The sequence below is a fragment of the Dermacentor variabilis genome, chromosome 7 (assembly GCF_050947875.1).
Source record: "Dermacentor variabilis isolate Ectoservices chromosome 7, ASM5094787v1, whole genome shotgun sequence".
Lineage (NCBI taxonomy): Eukaryota > Metazoa > Arthropoda > Arachnida > Ixodida > Ixodidae > Dermacentor > Dermacentor variabilis.
In genome coordinates, this window is record NC_134574.1 from 142548975 (window position 1) to 142567657 (window position 18683).

Sequence of the window (18683 nt, forward strand, 5' to 3'; positions counted from 1 at the left end):
CTCGGGCTTACGCGTAAACTAGCGGAGCGTTCACGTGTTTTTTTCTCTCTCTCCCAAATTCCATCGTGGTCAGGCTTTCCGCGGTGAAGCTCGACGACATCCACACGATGTTAACAGAGATGCATCAGCAGGCACTTAGGTTCTATTGCAGACAAAGAATGAAAGGAAAAGAGGAAGGAAGAACTAGAGAGACAAGGAGAGAGAGAGACAAAGAGAGAGAGAGAGAGCAGCCGTTCGTAGGAAGAGAACGAAGAGAAAGCAAAGACCCGTTCTGCCTTGAAGCTGGGTAGCGCGTCGACCAGCGCGCGCCTTCGTGGCATCGATCCACTCGAGGTTTTGAGGTCGCGTACCACAGCGCGCGCGTGCGCTAGCGATCCGGCTGCCAGTTTTATTTGCTCGTTACTTTTCGTCTCGTTTCTTTCACCCAAACCTTCCCCTTTCCGAAGCAGCCTTATTTTTATTCATCCGCGCGTTTATTTCTGCGCACTTTTCATTTAAAAAAAAATGACTTTTTTTTTCTCTCCTCCCCCTCCCCTCCAGTTTCTTCCCCATGAGGGAATAAGGATGAGAGAAAGGAAACATTCCGGGATCGGGTTGTGCTCGATGTCGGGGATGTACTCTTGTCCCACCGGCTCCGTTACACGTGCAGTGCGGCGAAGGCTACGGGTAAAGCGTGATCGCCCGAACGGAAACCACAGGAAGGGGGCGGGGAGGGCGGGGGGGGGGGGGGGCTGGTCCTACATTGTCCGCCTGTAATCGCTATTCGCGCGACGGCGACTGATTGGAATAGATTCACGGAAAAGGTGTAAGGAAGAATTATCAGCGCGTATTGGGCGAGTCTTCGTCTTCCCTAGCTCCCTGGAACACGCAGCCGCCGCTTCCCGTTGCTGGACACGAGCCCTGCAGCGTTCTTTGCACTGTACGGAACTGGTGACAGAATGTATGCATACGAAGTCCGCCTCACAAACGCAGGCTTTCACTAATTCCGTGCTGTGCAAGTGAGGCTATGAGACTAGTAGTGTTAGGCATTCGGTTACGAGATCCTGTTGCGCGTTCGGAAGAAGTGAGAAGCGCGCTCGCCCACTGTTCGCCGCTGATCCTTCCGTGAATCTTTCTTTCCCTTCAGACGGACAGTGGATGATCTCTTCTTTTGGCTGTGTACAACGTAATGCAATTTACACCCTTATAAGCGAATAAGAGTGTACACAGGTCTATGATTTACACGTTTGCAACCAAAATGGGTCTAAGTGTGTGAGTTACATGCTTATTTGGGAGCTTTTATTCACCTTTAAGGGTGTAAGGGCGTGCACCCTTATTCACATTTAATGGTATACATAGTTATTCACCTTTAAGGGTGTTAGGGTGTACAAACGTATTCACTTTTAAGGGTTTAAGGTTGTACATCATTATTCACTATTTAGGGTGTAAGGGTGTCCCGTGTTCACTTTCAGTGGTTGAAGGGTGTAATCTGTAAAACTACGTACATCCCTTTTCGCTTTTAAGGGTATAAGAGCCTACATATTTACTCCTTTAGTCGCTGTTAGGGTATAAATCATGTTTTGCAGTCTATTCCGGTTTGCCAGAGCAGCCCGCAGCTTTCACTTCACTGCACAGAGTGCGGCGGAGTTGTATATAGCTCTCATATAAAGAGGGGGGAGGGGGGTGTCTGATCTGTAAGCATTCCAGGCCACCGCCGCGGCTCGGTCTCGTGATTTCCAACTCTTCGCCCGGGGTCCGTGCGCGCATTCAGTGGTCCTGGGGATTTCGCCGTTCTCCGCACGCACTCGAGTCGCACGGGGAATTGTGAGACGAGCACGTTTTAGCGGAACGATGCGCGCTTGCCTCGCCCAGGTTTCGTATTCGTTTGGAGTGATCGTTTCGCATTCGAGAGCGGTTCCTAAGAAGGGGGTTTTATTTTCCGAATCGGACCCGCCCGTGGTTTGTGTGTCTTTCTGTCTTTATAACGAGAGCTCACAATTCCCGCTGGACGCCCCCCTCCCCCCCCCCCTTGCTTTTAAGGAGAATAATTCCCAGGGCGCCATAAACGGGAGTGCGCGTTTCAAATATCTGTTGTCTGCGGGTACAGAATGAAACGCGAGTTGTATAGTTATGCTAAGTACTTTTTTTTTAAAAGTTTGCTGTGCGCATTGTTCTCAGAAAGAAGACGTCGCAAGCTTATTCTACACATTATATTGAAGGCATACCTCGGCGATCGATGGCCGCTGTTTACCGTACGGTGCAGAGCTATTCTCGGCAGAACATCATCTGTGAACGTTTTTGAATATGCAAAAACTTCGGTGCTTCGTTTTTATTTTAGAAATAGCGCTCTTTGTATGTTTTTTACACTGTCGATATAAGTCGTTGGCGCAAAGATATGGAAAGTCAGACAGTCACGTCGGTACATCGTGAGATTCAAGAACAGGAGAGCGCTTTTGTCGTCTGCTCTCGCAGCAAGAACAGATATGCGCAGCAGTCTTGTTTACTTTTTTTTAAGAGCACTGTCATCGTACCCAGTTTTGTCGCGGCAGGACGTCAGACATCTTTTCTATGCGTCCATGACGTCACGACAATATCGACGAGCCGGATCCGCTGTTTTGAGATCGCTTTTAATATTAAATAAAAAAAAAATATCCCGTAGCCTATGACTGTCTTCGACTTGTCTACGTAGCACTTTCTTTACTGGCGAAAAGCATGCGGTTGGGTTTCGACGAGTGAAAATATGTGTATTTTATTGCCCAAACAAACTTCCACGATAGAGAAAACTAAATTTCTGGCCCACGGAGAAAACATTTGTGCAAAGAATAAAACAAACTTTTAAACCTTATGTGTAAAGTTTTTTCATTTAGTGTTACGAATAATCATTAGTAATCGTTTTTTTTAAACTATCTACAATTCAAGCTTTGCTCCAGCGTGTCAATAACACTACTACGGGCGATCACGTTTGCCTTCCCTCGATGAGAATTTGGTGGCATCAAACCCAGCGCAGCAATATATATATATATATATATATATATATATATATATATATATATATATATATATATATATATATATATATATATATATATATATATATATATATATATATAAGAGTACATTTCTCTTCCTTCTTCTTCCGCTTGCCCACGATTTTGAGACAGCACGTCCTTCAGCAGCGCCGCAAAAGACGTTTTTCGGGCGATCGCGGGTAACGGAGAACTGCACAGAGCAAATCCACTGAAGATGCCTTCGTCACGCAGTTCGCGAAACTCGAAAGAGAGCGATAGAGTGAATAAAGCCTCGAGAGTTAGACCGGCAGACTTGCCTTCGACCTCTACCCGTTGCAATGTCGACAGATCGCTTCGGGTGAGCGCGCGAGCGAGCGAACGAACGACCCACGCCGAAGCAGCAGCAGCAAGCGGCGGGGGTCTGCGGTTTCTCGCTGACTACGCTGTCTGCGTCGCACAGCACGCGCTCTTGAGCGTAGCGCTCTGTCGGGAAAAGACCCCACGCGCGGAGTCGGCACGCGTCTGCCCCCCTACCCGCCCCCTTGCCCAACCTCCTAGCTGCAACGATGTATGCATGTCGTGTAGTTCGCGCGACAGCACACGCCTGCACTCTCGCGTAAGACTTCTGCGCGTTTCACTTGGTGGGCGCGTGGCGTGTTCGGGGCGTATTTGATTCGCTCAGCGTCTGCTCGGTCTGATGCCATTTTCGCGGCTCATGGCGTCTAGCGACGCTGCTGGCTTTGGCTGGGAAAGTTGCGGCTTAGGAAACTGGCACCCCCCATCCCCCTCTTCGCCATCTGACCTCCTACGTTTAACCCCCCCCCCCTTCTCTCTCTCTTTCCCCGTGTTTCGACTTCGCTACAGCTAGGCGGTGTCGCTCCTGCAAGGCCATGTCGAGGCTGTGTGTTGCAGAGGGGCAGGCGGGGGGGGGGGGGGTCGTGCAGATCAGCGCATTATAGCGACGGTGATTCCCCGGCATAGTTTTTCGCTGAGTTATACGTTCTGGCATTTCCTCGCATGTTTCGTAGTTGTCTTGCATGTGCTGCGATGTCCAGGTAAACAAAATAAAACGTACGACTCAAACGAGGGTACGAAAGCGCCATGAACGTGCGGCAACCGTCATAGTAAGGATGTAGCCTAGTAACTCGTACGACGGTAACTATTAACGCGCACCAGATCGCACCGTTTCTTGGCTCGCGTGTTTCATTTTGTGTCGTGTTAGAGAGGCAGACACTTCATCTGCAAAAGAAGATACATTAGTAGCAGACGACATGCCTCCGCTTTTCTTTCCAATTGTCTGCGAGAAGAGAATGCTAGGAGCGCGGACCTCTGTCGTCTGTTCTTGTTCTGTTCTAGGTTTTTCGGGCGCTTCCTTTTGTTTCTATCTCCCTAGTGTTTCGGCGATGGTCTCTTCCAATACCCATCCTCTCCTTCCACCTCATAGCCTACTGTCGCGGTTTTCTACGCTGCTGTCTTCAGCTTTGTGAAATACAGAAGGAGCAGACGGCACGTCTGTTGTCTTTGCATTCGTCTGCAAAAAGGGAATGCGGGAACAGAAGTCTATCGCCTGTTCTTGTATTCCCTTAAGTTCGTCGTGCGCTTCGTTTTGTTTCGGCGTCACCACACTATTTCGACGACGACTTCCCCCAGCACCGTCTGTTTCCACACCCAGGCCTACTGTAAGGATTTCCCCTGCTGCTTTTTCTCTGGTTTGGGAGGCTGTGGCGCATGCGACGTCTAAATATACCGGCCGTTCGTATCTCTAGAGACGCCGCGCGTTCCTGACTGGTCCCGTAAAGCTTCCTTCCGTGGCAGCTATTTTCCCCGCCCAAACCGCCTCTCCCTTTGTCTTGTGCAGTGGAATTCTACGTATGCTGCCTTCGGATTGTAGCGGCCCGCTCGGTACCAGGCCGAGCTGCTGGGGGTGCGCCTAAAAAAAGGCCGTGCAGCACTTCGAAGGTTACCGCGTGGGGTGATGCTCCCCATACGGCGCTGAACGAAATTTGGTGCCTTATTCGGCACGTTTCTTTCTCTGAGCTTACGCTATTTCTATAAAACCTTCGAATATGGAACTATTGAGCAATCTACATACAGTTTATGTACGAATATTGCAAACTGCCCTCCGATTCGCTTCGTTTACTTATAAGCAGACATTGGGCGTATTTACCCACGGAACTGTGATTAACGGTGACGCTGTATGTACGATCCTACACGCTTGCGCAGCATTGTTGCGACATTCAGACCGAGCCTCCATTTCCGTGCCTTCTTTAGCCACGTCCGTAGCGTGTCGCAGGAAGAACGGGGGGGGGGGAGGCTTTTTGTTTCGCCGTACCACAGAATACATCCTATTACCTGATGCGCTATTGCGCAATTGCGGAAAGCCGTCCGAAACAGCCGTCGCGTTCCTTCGAGACCGGCTTTGTGTCGATCGCCACACTGGGAGCTACACGTTCGTTAACAAACGTACAATACGGACGCGCAAAGTTAGTTACGTAAGGTTTGGCGAGGTGCGGGGAGGAGCGGTTAAGGTTGCGTGCGGACAGTAATCGAGAGGTCGTCAGTGACAGGCTGACGGGCTATTATACTCCACTACTCCACTGAAAAAAAAAAGTATACTGACGACGACACATCCACTTAGGGACACAGTCGTTAACGCTACTCGGTAGCTCGGAACACAGAAATAATTCGTGAATGAATTTGATAATCGGTAGGTAACGTGTTGGGCAGTTACGGAGAGCCGTCCAATACATCGTCGTGGTTTCTACCAGGCCAGTTTTCTGCGTTACCCCGCGTGTAAACTTGTTTCCGAGGTTTGCGTAGGGTAGTCAGATTGTCACGTGTCACTTTACAGCCATTACCATGTGTTTATTCACCGACACGCCAAGGGTTTTCTAATACCGCTAATCCGCGCGTTGTGCATGGTCAACGAATGCTTCTGTTGTTGTAGGAAAGTGGAAGGTTTAATGCACCCATTGAGTTTTATCAACAGAACATATATCACATAATAGTGCAGGTCAGGAGAACGATGACATAGTAGTAATGCATCTGTAAGACATGAATGAAGAGACTGTCGAACTAATGAGCATTTGACGATGCTGACTGCTTCCATTGTAGAGCGAGCAGTTGTCGAGGACGTCCGTAATGCGTCGTAAATAGCTTATCTTATTCCTATCCTTCGTGGGCTTGGTTTATATTGCCATTCGTTCGTGAGTTTTTATCGCCGACACCAACAGCGCGGAGTGGTCGACTTTAGTTCATCATTGGCGCCTCCGCAGTCACTACTCTCTGCATATTATCGTGTTTCCAGAACCCCCCCCCCCCCTTTGAAAGAAAGGAAAGAAAATACCATTAAGCGGCGAGTAAGCGGCCCTGCTAATGGTCTCTAATTTTTCGCACCTCTTCCCTCGTATGAGTGCTCAATTCGTAATAAATCAGTCCGTGAATGCGGGATGGTGAAATAAACGTTTATGTACGCGCCGACAGTATTGTGTTGGCAATTCTTTTTTCTCGATACAGGCGTGGTTAAAGCTGACTATTTGAGTTTCACTTAATAACTTCGTAATTGATCGTTGTAGGACGCGACTGAAGCCGAGAAGTGATGAAATAATGCATATTCAGCCGAAATTCGGTCCCTTATTCAGCACCAGTTTTGGGACAAACGCGTTAGTGGGAATGCTGCTCCAATTGATCCAGTCTGTTCCGCCCTGTTGGAGCTGCTACATCCATTCTACGAATGAGAGAAACCGTCTCCGAGGCTGTTCCGGGACGAGTAGCGCCGCACGATCTCGGAGGCCGCGGTTAAGCGATCTCGGAGGCCACGGCTAAATAACCGTGAGTCGGCGTCAGCTTTCTACAGACGCCGCCGCTGCCTGTGCGTGAGAGTGCTCCCTGTATATACGCACGGAAATCCCTCCCCACGTTTCAGAAAAGCGCGCGTATACCGCTCATTTGCGGCGAAAAAAAAAAAACTTGCGTAATGACTTTCCCGCTCTCTCAGTGTCGCAGGAACCTCTGTACTTAATCGGCAAGGCTCTCTCTCTCTCTCTCTCTCTCTCTCTCTCTCTCTCTCTCTCTCTCTCTCTCTCTCTCCTCTTCCTTGTGGCGCGCCGCGATGTTTGCGTGTGGCCGAACACGCTTGCAGACCTTATCGCAAATGCGACGATAATTGTGTCGCGTCCCGATTGCGCTTAACTTTCTCTTCATTTTTTTTCCCCCGTAATGCATCGCTTCAAGTTAGTTCCGCACGCGACATCTATGTACGGTTCGCACAGCGGTCGTTGCGAAGTTGGTTCCCCGAAGCCACGTCTCTCTAATCTCGCCTAATGATTATACTCGATTTTTTTTTTGTTGCAACGTCAGTTGAGTTGTATTCATTAAGCGATCGTTTCAAGCGTATTTTCTACTTCTCGTTCTTTTATCCAAAAATATTTGTCACATTATGTACTTGTTATAATCTTATTACTACATCTTACGTATGGGCTACTCTATTCTAGTGCCACTGCGTATCCGCGCCCATTCTCTTAGGATATATATATATATATATATATATATATATATATATATATATATATATATATATATATATATATATATATATATATTATAAGAAGCCAACAAACACTGATACCAAGGGCAGCATAGGGGACATTACTTGTGCTTAAGGTTGTCTGATCGTTCCCCCACCTGCGGCAAGTTGCTTTTTCATCCACTTTTATTTCCATTAATTTATCGTTTCTTTCAATTCACTTATTAAGCACAAGTAATTTCCCCTGTGTTGTCCTTGGTGTCCGTGTTTGTTGGCTTCTTATGATATGACTAATGAAAATCGGGCCCCTCGGTTAAACCCCCCCCCCCCCTTTTGTCTTTAAGTCAGTTGTGCCGAGTGAGTTCCTAACGCGGTTGAAATCGTGGATCCAGGGACCTCAAAGCGGTGCGGCGTGTGCTAACGCATTTCTCTCGCAATTACCCCGCTTCTTTCGGCACGTTTATTGTTTATTTTTTTATTTACCTGCGGTTTCGCTCCCGCCTGGCAAACTAGGTCGTTTTAAACACGGCGAAACTGTCCGCGACATGTAACACGAAGTGTATAACGCTCGTCGGCGCACGCTCTGGCGTATCCAGTGTTAGTTAATGAGTGTTTTTGCTTCTAAAATATATGCGCATGAATATGCATGCTCCTTTGATGAGGCAGTCGCCGCACCGCTCCCGTTTGAGACCGTTTTTTAGCTGTATTTACTTTCAACCGCGTTATTTTAAGCCGTTGTGTCAGGGATCGAAAAAAAAAGAAGAAAGACGGTCGAGGGAGTGATTCCACGGTGCCCGTTCCGTTTACATTCTCGGAGTATTGATTTAATATCTCGGCAGTAATTCATCCGCTGTTCCGGATAAGTGACACTGATAGAGATTAATTATTACTTATTTAATGACCGTCGACTCCCTTAAAAGCGGTGCTGTTATTATCCGCGCTAGTTTTAGGGCTGTCCCCACTTTCCAGTGGACACATGTATAGTCTCTAATAAAACTCTCGTACTCCCCCCCCCCCGCCCCCCGCGCGCGATCCTGCGCCTCTTTGTTTCTTTTTTTAATTTTATCCCCTGCTGTCTCAGTAATGAGTTTCCAACGATGTACGTGAGGATTGGAAAATTTTGGCTTTTGCTTTGTGGAACGAAACGATACCCTGTCCTAAAACATAGCCTGGTACCTTCGTCGTTATACCGCAGATAAATGTTTATCTTCTTTTTGTGTGTGTGCGTGGTTTTAGTCATAGAGTTTCCCACTATAACGCCTAGAGGGAAATCTGGCGCCACCGTCTATGGGAGTTTCTTAAGGGGCGCCGTGCTGTCATCGGAATGACGGTATATGTGTCTGCAAGGCTTGTGTTGGCTGGTGTTGTAAGAATCTTCGTCTAAAACGTGACTATGGCTACACAAATAACGCGTACTTAAAGTAAAATCTTCATAAAATGTTTCCATTCAAGCAAATTGCACATTTACTCACCTACAATGCATGACGAAAGGAAGAAAAGCAAGAACAGGCGACAAGCTGTTTCAAAACGTGAGCGAGAATCCTGTCGTCTGTCCTCCAACTTTAGCGGCCCGCTGATGCTTTTTACGTATCATATAATTGTACATGCAATAAAAAGCTCTCATAGTTAAACAAAACATGTTTTTGTGTCATAATAAAGCTAAAACAGCTGTCTACGTGCAGTTTTAGTAGAATATGAATCATTGTGACAAACGGAATGGTGCTTGCCTGGCTCTCCGAGAACGATGCCAATCCGAAGTCACAATATACCGGCATTCCCATGCATACCGCAGCAGCGCCAGATTTCCCTCTAGGTGATATGGTGAGAAACTCTATGGTTTTAGGAATTGTTGCTATACATAGTATGCACGTACGTCATTCAACGATACCCCGCGACTTCCGGTTTACGGCAGCGCCATCTTGGGGAACCTATAGGCCTATGCGCGCGCCTGTTGATGAGGTACCCCAAGATGGCGGAAGGTAGCGGAAGCAGACGACAGCAGCGGATGTGACGTCACGTGCATACTATGTATACTTAGGTCAGAATCTCTTCTCGTGATGAGCTTATTAGTACTGTACTATATATAGTACTGTTTGCGTATTAGTACTGTGCTAAACGTTCCGCGTGAATTCCTTTCCTCGTGACAGCACTTCTCGTTGCGCCAACAACAATGCATCTCGAAACCTTGCAGTCTTGTCGCTGACTCGAGTCGAGCCAAGCCAAGTTCAGTAACGGTGACAGGCAGAAAATATTGCCGTTGTTCGAACAGCTCGGCGCTTCCGGTAGCGCAGCAACTCTCTATCGTCGTATTTAGCGACGTGGTTTTGTCGGTATTCTCAAATTTATAGAGTTTGTTTATCTTGTTCGTGCACCAGCGAGTTACGCAGTAAATAATGTTTTAGCGCATTGCGTAATTCTTTGACAAATACCTCGGCGCCCTTAATAGGAAGCTTTGCCCACTGGCCGACTCCGACTCTTTCTGTGCAAATACACTTTAAATGAGGAAATATTATCACTGCAGAGCAGTTCGACCAGTTTTATTGAAATTTCTCGCTATGAGAGCAGAAGCTGAAATCTGTGCCGACTGTTGCAAGCAAGATTTTTTTTTATTTGGGCCTTCAAAAGCTTTACAAACATTGCTAAACATTGCAGCATCAGGCAAAAAAGAAAGCTAACCCGTAAAATTTTCACATCTATAACTCTCTAGCAAAATCTTAGTTACGTAGACTGCATCTTCTGAGAATGTGACGTGGAGAAATGTAATATAGCTTACGGGAAATCATAGACTGTCTACGCGGCGCTTGCAAAACGCCTTGCTCACAGATCCTTGGTTTATTAGGGCATACGTTATATCCCATGCCTGACTTGAACGTGCACTAAATAGCAATATTACTGTACTGTCCATTCATGTCGTGCCTTTTCCCCCTTGTTTTTTTTTCAGTTTTTGTTATGAGAAAGGAATTCAATTGCCCTTTCAGAAGCATGTGCAGGGATTAATTATTAGCGGCATTGTTAGCTGCTAAAAAAACTGATTAACTTGTCGTTGGTTAGGGAACGCAATACGCGTTGAACGGGCTTCTTAAAAAAGCGTGAAGTGGTCGGGTGCGGCAGTATACTCTGCCGACTGAAGCGAAATGGGTTAGGTGCGCATTCAATTGAGCCACAGATGTCCGCGACTGTTTTCTTGCCACTAACGGAGAGAACTGGCAAAAAAAAAAAAAAAACGAGCCGTGTAAACGCGAGTGTACGCCATGAATTCAAAGGGATGTGAGATGAAAAAAAAAAAACAGAACAATTACCGCCCATGGACCCCGTACAGATTGAAAACCAGCGAAGCTGAAATTTGCGGTCCCGGTGTTTAACGCTTGGTTAATTCTGACGATTTATTGAACTCTTTCTCAATTATTGCTCGTGTCTTTGTGTTTCTTAATGAGGTTACGCGCACGTTTGTTTTGGGTTTATCACAATGTTTGTTTGAAATGCCGTACACTGGGCTTCGCATAATCACCATCGCGGAGAGGCGCAGTGAGCGGTTCATTGTGTTAATTCAGCGGGTTCATCAAAGTTCTTCTAAATTAGGTTACGCAATTGTGTTTCGTAATGCGTTAATCATAGTGTTTACGACTTGGTTGTGCACTGTAGTTACCAAGACATACACTGGGGCCGCACATTTCATTTAATTAAAGACAGGAGCACATCCTTTGAACATATTGCGAAGTCGGAGAGAGAGACTGCTGCTCGCGCGCTCTGCTGCGAGAGAGAAACGACGTCACTATGGGCGTAGCCAATGGCGCGCCTCACCTTTGCTACGAGATAATTACGTCGTCATGACGTTGTCCTAACCCAGTCACTCTCTGTATCCGCTTCCCTGCAATAATACGTAGGCAAATGTGTATGTTTTAAACGCGTATGACATTTCTATCCCCACCCAACGAGAAATCTGTCCGCCCGTCACGTAAGACGAATCCAATGGCTCATAAAACCCCGCAGTAGGTTTTTTGTGTGGTCGGACCGCGAGTGTTTCGCCTAGGCATATACAGCGTCGCTGTAAAAAACAACAACAAAAAAAAAACACAGAAACCATCGACGATGACTGTCAATGTCAGCAAATAGCCGAACGCTTCAAGAAGGCCATTCGCTTTATTGAAGGTCTAATTCACTTGAAGGCGTGTGAAGGCGTCTATTTGCCTCCATGAGGATATTTAGATAGCGTCTGTTGTTTCATCGCGTGATTCCGTGTAGAAGAGAACGTGTTAAACCAGCACATCGGTAGGGGTAGCAGTACACACAGTACACAAAAAAGAAGAAATTTACTCCCGTAAACGTGAATATAGGTGTGACTCGGTTTATAACTCCCTCGCTCCCAAAAATGGGCGTGAGTGTTTGAGTTATAGACTGATTCAGAGGGCAAATGAATTTGAAAAATGATTGTCTTTGACGCCTGTGGTTCGCGCAGGTATATAAATATGAAGTATGTGTCATCAAATAAAATAGTAGCTAGTGCAGCGAGTGCCGTGTGTTCTGTGCCTTCGCCGTGTCCGGGTCAGTGCGCTGCTTCACCAGCAAGGTATGATGACACCCTGCAGAAGGTGGTTCAACGGGAACCCTGCGCCAACTGCGATCTCTAAATGTATGAAGTCCTGGATCCGGTAATGGACATTTATCACATCATCTGCGTTGCACCCTAACCTCACCCTCAGATTACTATGAAATCCAAGTTGAAAGCGATTTCGCAGGAAGGTAGCGAAAGTAGACAGCGTTCTTAGTTTTGTCGCTAGCCATATCCGAAGCACATTTGCATGCCACGGAGAGGCCCCCACTTTGTAAACTTGCATTTCATTTTTTCACCGTCTTCTTGGACGGACGAATGGATCGTCACAACATACGACCCCCGGAACCGGTCTAGAAATGAGCAGAATGCTTTGATAGCGCGATAATGAACGCGCAACCCAACTCGGGGCATGCGTGCGTAGATTCTGTGCCAGACGGCCCGAGGAAATTCGCACGGTGCGAGTGATCGGCAGCGCCACTTTTATCTGCAGTGCTGGTTGTGCGTGATGGGCGAACGCGACGTGCGTCAACATTTGTAGCCGTATACGTATACGCGTAACAGCATGTAGGACTCGCATCATTCGGTGTCCACCTTCGTGTTGCTGTTGTGAAAGAAATCTTGATCAACGCATTTGTTGTATTCGTTCGTTGTATTCGCAGCTTCGCTCTTTTCCGTGTATTTGTAAAGATCCGTAACAGTTTCATTCCTTTTTTTCTTTTTTGTCCTTCCTAAATAGTTCGCCTACCGTCGCGCTTTTACCTCACTGGCATCGGCCTCCTTCGGGGCCGTGGGTAACGAGAGACAATTAGAATCCCAAGAACGGAGCCCTTACATAATGCAACCCCCCGGCTCTAAGGGACTACATATTGTTACGATCCACGACTTATCTAATTTTGTTATTTTTATCGTTTATCTTTTCAGCCAGGGCAACGGATAAGTTACGGAAATGAAAGGAAAATAATGCTTAGCCTGCCGTTCCGTGCCCTTAATCCTTAATGAATGAAGCTGCACGGGCTGTATCTTGTTCGGGAGCTGCATTTTGTTTGCAACGAGTCATAACATTTTCAATTCGTTTTATATCTTTGTTATCCGTCGCCATAGAAAATTGAGGAACAACATTCCGGGAGTTAACCCTCACAACATGCGCGCTGTATTTTGTTACGAGCGGTGACGTTCTGATTAATTCGTGTCCAATCGCCCGCTGCCTCGAGCGGCCAATTAATGCCGGTTACATAACTTCGCAGCGACGACTCACCACGCAGAGCCAATGGAAAATAGGGAAAAAATAGGGAATGGGGAAAAGACGATGTGGATCGCTACAAAATCTGACCGGAGACTTTTCTTCCCGGCGATATTTATATATATATATATATATTTTCGCTTGTTTAGAACGAATGCTCGCAGAGCCACTCTTACTATAAAGCGCGAGCAAAGAGCTCTCGTTAGGAGAACGAAATCCCAGCGAAACGTGGGCTGGACGGGCCACTCACCGTTCTTTGATATCGCCGGCGTCGAGCAGGTGTTCGCACCTAATTGGACGGAGAGGCCGCGTTGCACCGTTCCTATTGAGACATCCTCGTCCGATTCCGCGATAATCCTTGGTGTGAGCTCTAACAACAGCACGGCGGCCAAAACTGAACAACGGTAAAGAAAAAAAAAACTTGGTCACTCCGATGGCGAAGCGGTGAGGATGACGTCAGTCCGGCACGACGACCCTATGGCCGAGTCACAGTGTCGAGCGTTCTCGTGCACCGCCGCGCGTCGTCTATCCGATGGAACGATGGAACGACGCCGTCCACCGCAGGCGCGCTCGGCGCTTAGGATTTGTCGCACAGATGTAGCATCACGTGAGATGGTCTAGGGAGGGGGGGGATCAGCGAGAGCCATACGCACACAAAAAAGAAAGAGAGAGATAAAATAATGTTAGACACGATCAGTCACCGACTGTTTGTCTATTTCCTTCTTTGCAAACTTGCGCAGATACGCCGAGAGTCAGGCGGTGGTGTCGTTCTGGGAGTCCCTGGGCCTTACCGGCTGCGCCAGCATCCTGAAGGTGAGTACACGCACGTCGCACGCTGTCACTGCCGCGTCCCCCGGAATCCCGACGTCGCGTCACCCAGATCCGAGAAGGAATACGACGATCACGTTCTTCGCTGGGCACCCGTCTTCTCCTTTTTCCGACGAGAGAGCGCGACACGCCACAAATTCCCGGTGTTGGGCTCACCAAACGTCAGGCGCCCCCACGGGCTGGCTCCTGCTTCTCTCGGCACTTGGCCCCCTCTGACTTTAAAAGAGGGAAGGGGGAGACACGGCGCTTCGCAGTTTTCTTTCTTCTTGTTTTTCTAGAATTATACGAAAACCGATGCCGAATCCAGTACCGACGAAAGGAGGAGACAGTGGTATCCTTTTCTTGGTCGTCTCTCCGCTCCCGTGGTCAGAAGCCCGAGAGGCTTGCGTGGCGAACGCGGAACGGAGAGGATGCCGCAGGCTGGAACCCGGCGAGCACGACGTTGAAGCGGAAAGACACACACACACCCGCACTGTCTTCTTCTTTGCGCGTACAGCGCGAGTCAACGTTACGACGACGACCCGGCGGCCGTCCGACCGACCGGCCTCTCGACGTCGGGTCCCACACGGAGGAGAGAGAACCGTGAATCACACAGACGCGCGCGCACCGCACCGTCCGTGCCACACGCTCACTACTACTACGACGACGAGGACCCAGGCAGAGCTAGCGCGCTCGCGCTCCCGGCGGCAACGAGGCGGCGTTGGCTCATGTCTCTCTCTCTCTCTTTTTTATCTTTCTCCTCTGTTTATTTCTGCCCCTCCCTCTTTTTTCCCTTTTTCATACAACGTGAGGGGGCCCGAGCCCGCTGCAGAGAACCCCGAATGAACGCGGTGGTGGCGGCGTGGGAGGGAGAGACAGAGAGAGAGCGCACGCGGGGAGGGGGCGGAGGTTCGCTGCAAGCAGTAACTCTCCCGTTCCTCCTTTCCCGTTCAGTGGGAGCTAGGGCTGACGCTTGGAAGGAGAATCGGAAGAGGAGTGGTGAGATGGTGGCGTAACGATCTGGCCGCATCCTCCCTGCGTCCCAGCTCCTTGCTTTCCTTCTTCCCGTGGGCGGGGGGAGAATATGGGGAAGGACAGGCGGCAGGAGACCGCGCTAGGGATCCCATCTGAGGGCAGCGTGAGGGCGTCGAGGAGGGGGGGGGGGTGCGCGCAGCGGGAGGTTACGACGAAGAGGAAGAGAGGAAGAAAGATTCGAAGGGAGACGCCCGGAGGAGGCACACTGGGGAGAGGGAGAGGGCTGGGGACGCAGGACGGAACCATTCCCGCCGTACGGGTGTAGATGCGTCCGACACGGAGCCTGCGTTGCGCCGCGCGCTCCAGCGGGAGCGGGTTCTCTCCCTACGCTTTATTGCGCTTCCAGTATAGTTGGGAAGGAAGGGATGCGGAGGGATCGGGAGAAGCTGCGCGCGCCCCCGAAGCGGGGCAGAGGAGCTGCGCCGCCGCCGCGTCGTCGGCTCGTCCTCTGGCGCGCGATGGCAGCGCCGCCGCTTCGGTCGCGCGCCATCTTGAGACATCTTTCCGCTCCTCGCCTCTCGTCTCTCTCTACTATGGTCCCTAGAATATGTACCTCTACCGATTCTCTTCTTTCTTTCTCGCTCTACCCGCCCTCCCCTGCCACCACGCGGACTGTTCTCGGCGTGGTGCTGAACCTCGTTTCACTTCTCGACTCCGAGGCCGTAGGAGTAGCGGGCTAGGAGGATACTTGCCTCTTTCTCTTTCTCTCTCTCTCTACCGCCGTCCCTATTTCCTACTTGTCCCGGGAGTCGTTCTTTTCTTCGTGTCCGTGGCGTGAGATCGGTCTTCGTTCCAGAGCACGAGTCGTTGGCGTTTTCTTTGTATGACGCTTTTCTATGAGTTTGTGTGTTCAGGGAGGCAGTGAGAAACAAGGAACGACGGTGGCATTGGGAGTAGCCGTGGGGCATTGTAGGCCGCATCCAGCCCGCGTTCCTCCAAGGAGCATGTGTCCTTGCGCCATGAAAACACTGGCACGACCTGGGGTATGGTGTGGAGGCAAAGTTCTCGGGTACGGTATGTGCTTGCTAGGTAGACGGGCAGCGCCCACATGTTAGGACGTAAAGAGAGTTTTTTTTTTTACCGCACTGCGCACAGGCAAATTGGGGAAACAGCGAAAAAAAATTTTAATGCCGAGAGGAAGGTTGCCTGAGGAAAGCCTACGTGGAAGATTCACGCTAGTGTTCATTCCGTTTTCTTTTACCTTGAAGGCACGCTTGTTTTGCGTTTGTTTGACTCTATGCCCCATCATATGCTCGGATCCCCCAAATACTTGACAAAATAGAAGACTGAAAGTAACAAGAAAGACAGACATAACTAGCCGAACGACACAGAACCTGCTTTTTCTTTCTTTCGTTCCTATGTAGTGACAAGCCTTGCCCGAAAAAGTGGATGGCGAAGGCACTACACGTGCTACCACATATATCTCTAGTTCCGAAGGTCCTGCCATGGTGTGTTGGCAGCTGCACTCTGGTCTCGTTTCTTTTTCTTTTTTTTGTTGGTGATCTTGTTCAGTCCTCTGTTGCGTATTCTGAATTCGTTCGCCCGGCCCTTCTCAAGTATATCATTCCTCACGTATTTTATTCCCTTTCTCCGTTTGAGCGGACACAAAGGCGACCTTCACTTTTATTATTTTTTACATACGGATGCCTTTCATGAATTTTTTCACCTTGATTTCTTTATTTTCTTTTCGTTCTTCCCTGGCGCTTGTCGTTTTTCCTGTCGCTCGCGTTTCTTTTAGCTTGTATTTTTCTAGCTTTTATTTCTTTGCCGTGTGGAGCGGGACACTTTCTTCGCGCCTTTTCTTACATTTCTCTCGCATTTCGTGATTCTCACCGATTGCCCTTGGCGAAATCTCAATGACCGGCACTGTACTTTTTCTCCCTTGAGATTAGGAAAGAAAGGGCAACTCGGCGTCTCGATTCCTTCCTTCCCAAATCCTTCTTTCTGTCTCTAACCCCTCTCTTTAGACTTTAGTTTCTTGTTTCACCTGATCCTTACGGCCCTCTGCTCGTCGATGCGACGCCTGCCATTTTACTCCATCCCCTCCCTCTCATTTCCTCATTCGCGTTTCCCTCGCCCAATCTCGCCCTTTCTCGTTAAACACACACACACACACGTGTGTGTGTGTGTGTGTGTGTGTGTGTGTGTGTGTGTGTGTGTGTGTGTGTGTGTGTGTGTGTGTGTGTGTGTTTTGGCGCGGCCGAGCACCCTTCCTCTTGTTTTCAACACTCTCGCCAACCTTGGGAGCTTCCCCCTATTCCCTTTGTTTTCGGGATGCTCGTAATGAGGGAGTCGAAAGAGCACCACCTCGTTGTCAGAAGCGGAGCGGAAGCACCGAGCGGAAGAATTCGTTCGTACGACAAACCTACGACATTCTGTCGCAATGCTCGAGGTGGCAAACCACGTGGAATCGAGTCGCGTGAATTCGAACGCACCGGTCACCGGCCGTCCCCTGACGACGTATCTTAACTTTAGGTTTACCGTAAGCTCCTACATCGCCTTCCCTTTTCTTTCCTCTATCAACTTCGCACCCCTTTTCGGTCGCGTATTTCGCTTATCTCGTGGCTCCTTTTCGATACGTATAGATATAACTTTAATCCTGCGATGCGTCTTTGCCGACGTAAGCCCGAGGTTCTTTTGTTTTTTCCTCTTTATTTCCACTCTACGCAAGTGATCAAACGTGATCGATATGTGGATTCTCGGTAAATTGCGGTTCCCCTGACTTTTCTGTCTCGCCCTCTTTTGGCTTTTCCGTGGTCAAAAGTTTTGTTAGGCTTATTTCTCCTTCGCTACACACACACTCTCTCTCTCTCTCTGTTCTGGCTTTTTTCCCCCTTTTTTGCTGTTCCTCTTCTTCTTTTTCTCCACTTCATTTCTTCGCCCCATGACCAAGCAGTAGGTCATCGTTGTGTACAACGTATACCTCACATTGTGAGTGAGTGAAGGAACTTTATTGTATACCTCACATTGTGAACGTTATTTTTTCCCTGTATGGTGCTCAATTCCTGAGGCAAGAGCGCGTTTCTCCTTTTACTTGTTTTTTGTTCCTTCGCTTTGTGACTGTCCTCGGTGTTTTGCCCGCTTAGCCCCTCCACCTGCTAGTTTTTTTCTTCTTTGTTATTATTAATATTTGGTCTACGCCCTTAAAGTGCGCTACGGAGAATCCTCCCCCCCTCCTCCCACCCCGTGATTCTTGTTCCCTAACGTGGCGCCGTTCTTAATCCCTTCTCTTCTCTTTCACACTTCGCGCGCCTTGTGTGTGTCGTTATCACTCATCGGTTATTTGTCCTACGGCCTCTCCTGCCCCCTTTTTGTCTCTGCCATCACCTCCTCTTCGTTGCCGATCACGATGGGGGGCCGTTAACGACGTCCGGCTTTTCTCTTTAATGTTCGCCACTCTGGTCTCGCACGTGTGCTGTGTACCCTATCATATGGCTCCACACACACTCTTACTCGAGTTTTGCGCTTCGCTCTCGATTCGATGGTCATTTGGAGCTTCCTCGGCTGTTTCTTCTGCTTCTTCTTCTTCGGGTTCGC

General features: G+C 48.8%; 2 protein-coding genes across 2 annotated transcripts in view; one reads left to right on the forward strand and one right to left on the reverse strand.

Moving 5' to 3' along the window:
* LOC142588327 (XK-related protein 6-like) overlaps positions 1 to 14744 on the reverse strand; it is a 277150-nt gene extending 262406 nt beyond the window's left edge. Inside the window, exon 1 of the mRNA XM_075699937.1 lies at positions 13555 to 14744. The gene's annotated coding sequence lies outside the window, so the exon portion shown is untranslated. The remainder of the gene's footprint in view (positions 1 to 13554) is intronic.
* Positions 1 to 18683, forward strand: part of LOC142588871 (uncharacterized) — a 517173-nt gene that overhangs the window by 377435 nt on the left and 121055 nt on the right. The window contains exon 9 of the mRNA XM_075700690.1: positions 14045 to 14117. Coding sequence (XP_075556805.1) covers positions 14045 to 14117 — 73 coding nt within the window. The remainder of the gene's footprint in view (positions 1 to 14044; positions 14118 to 18683) is intronic.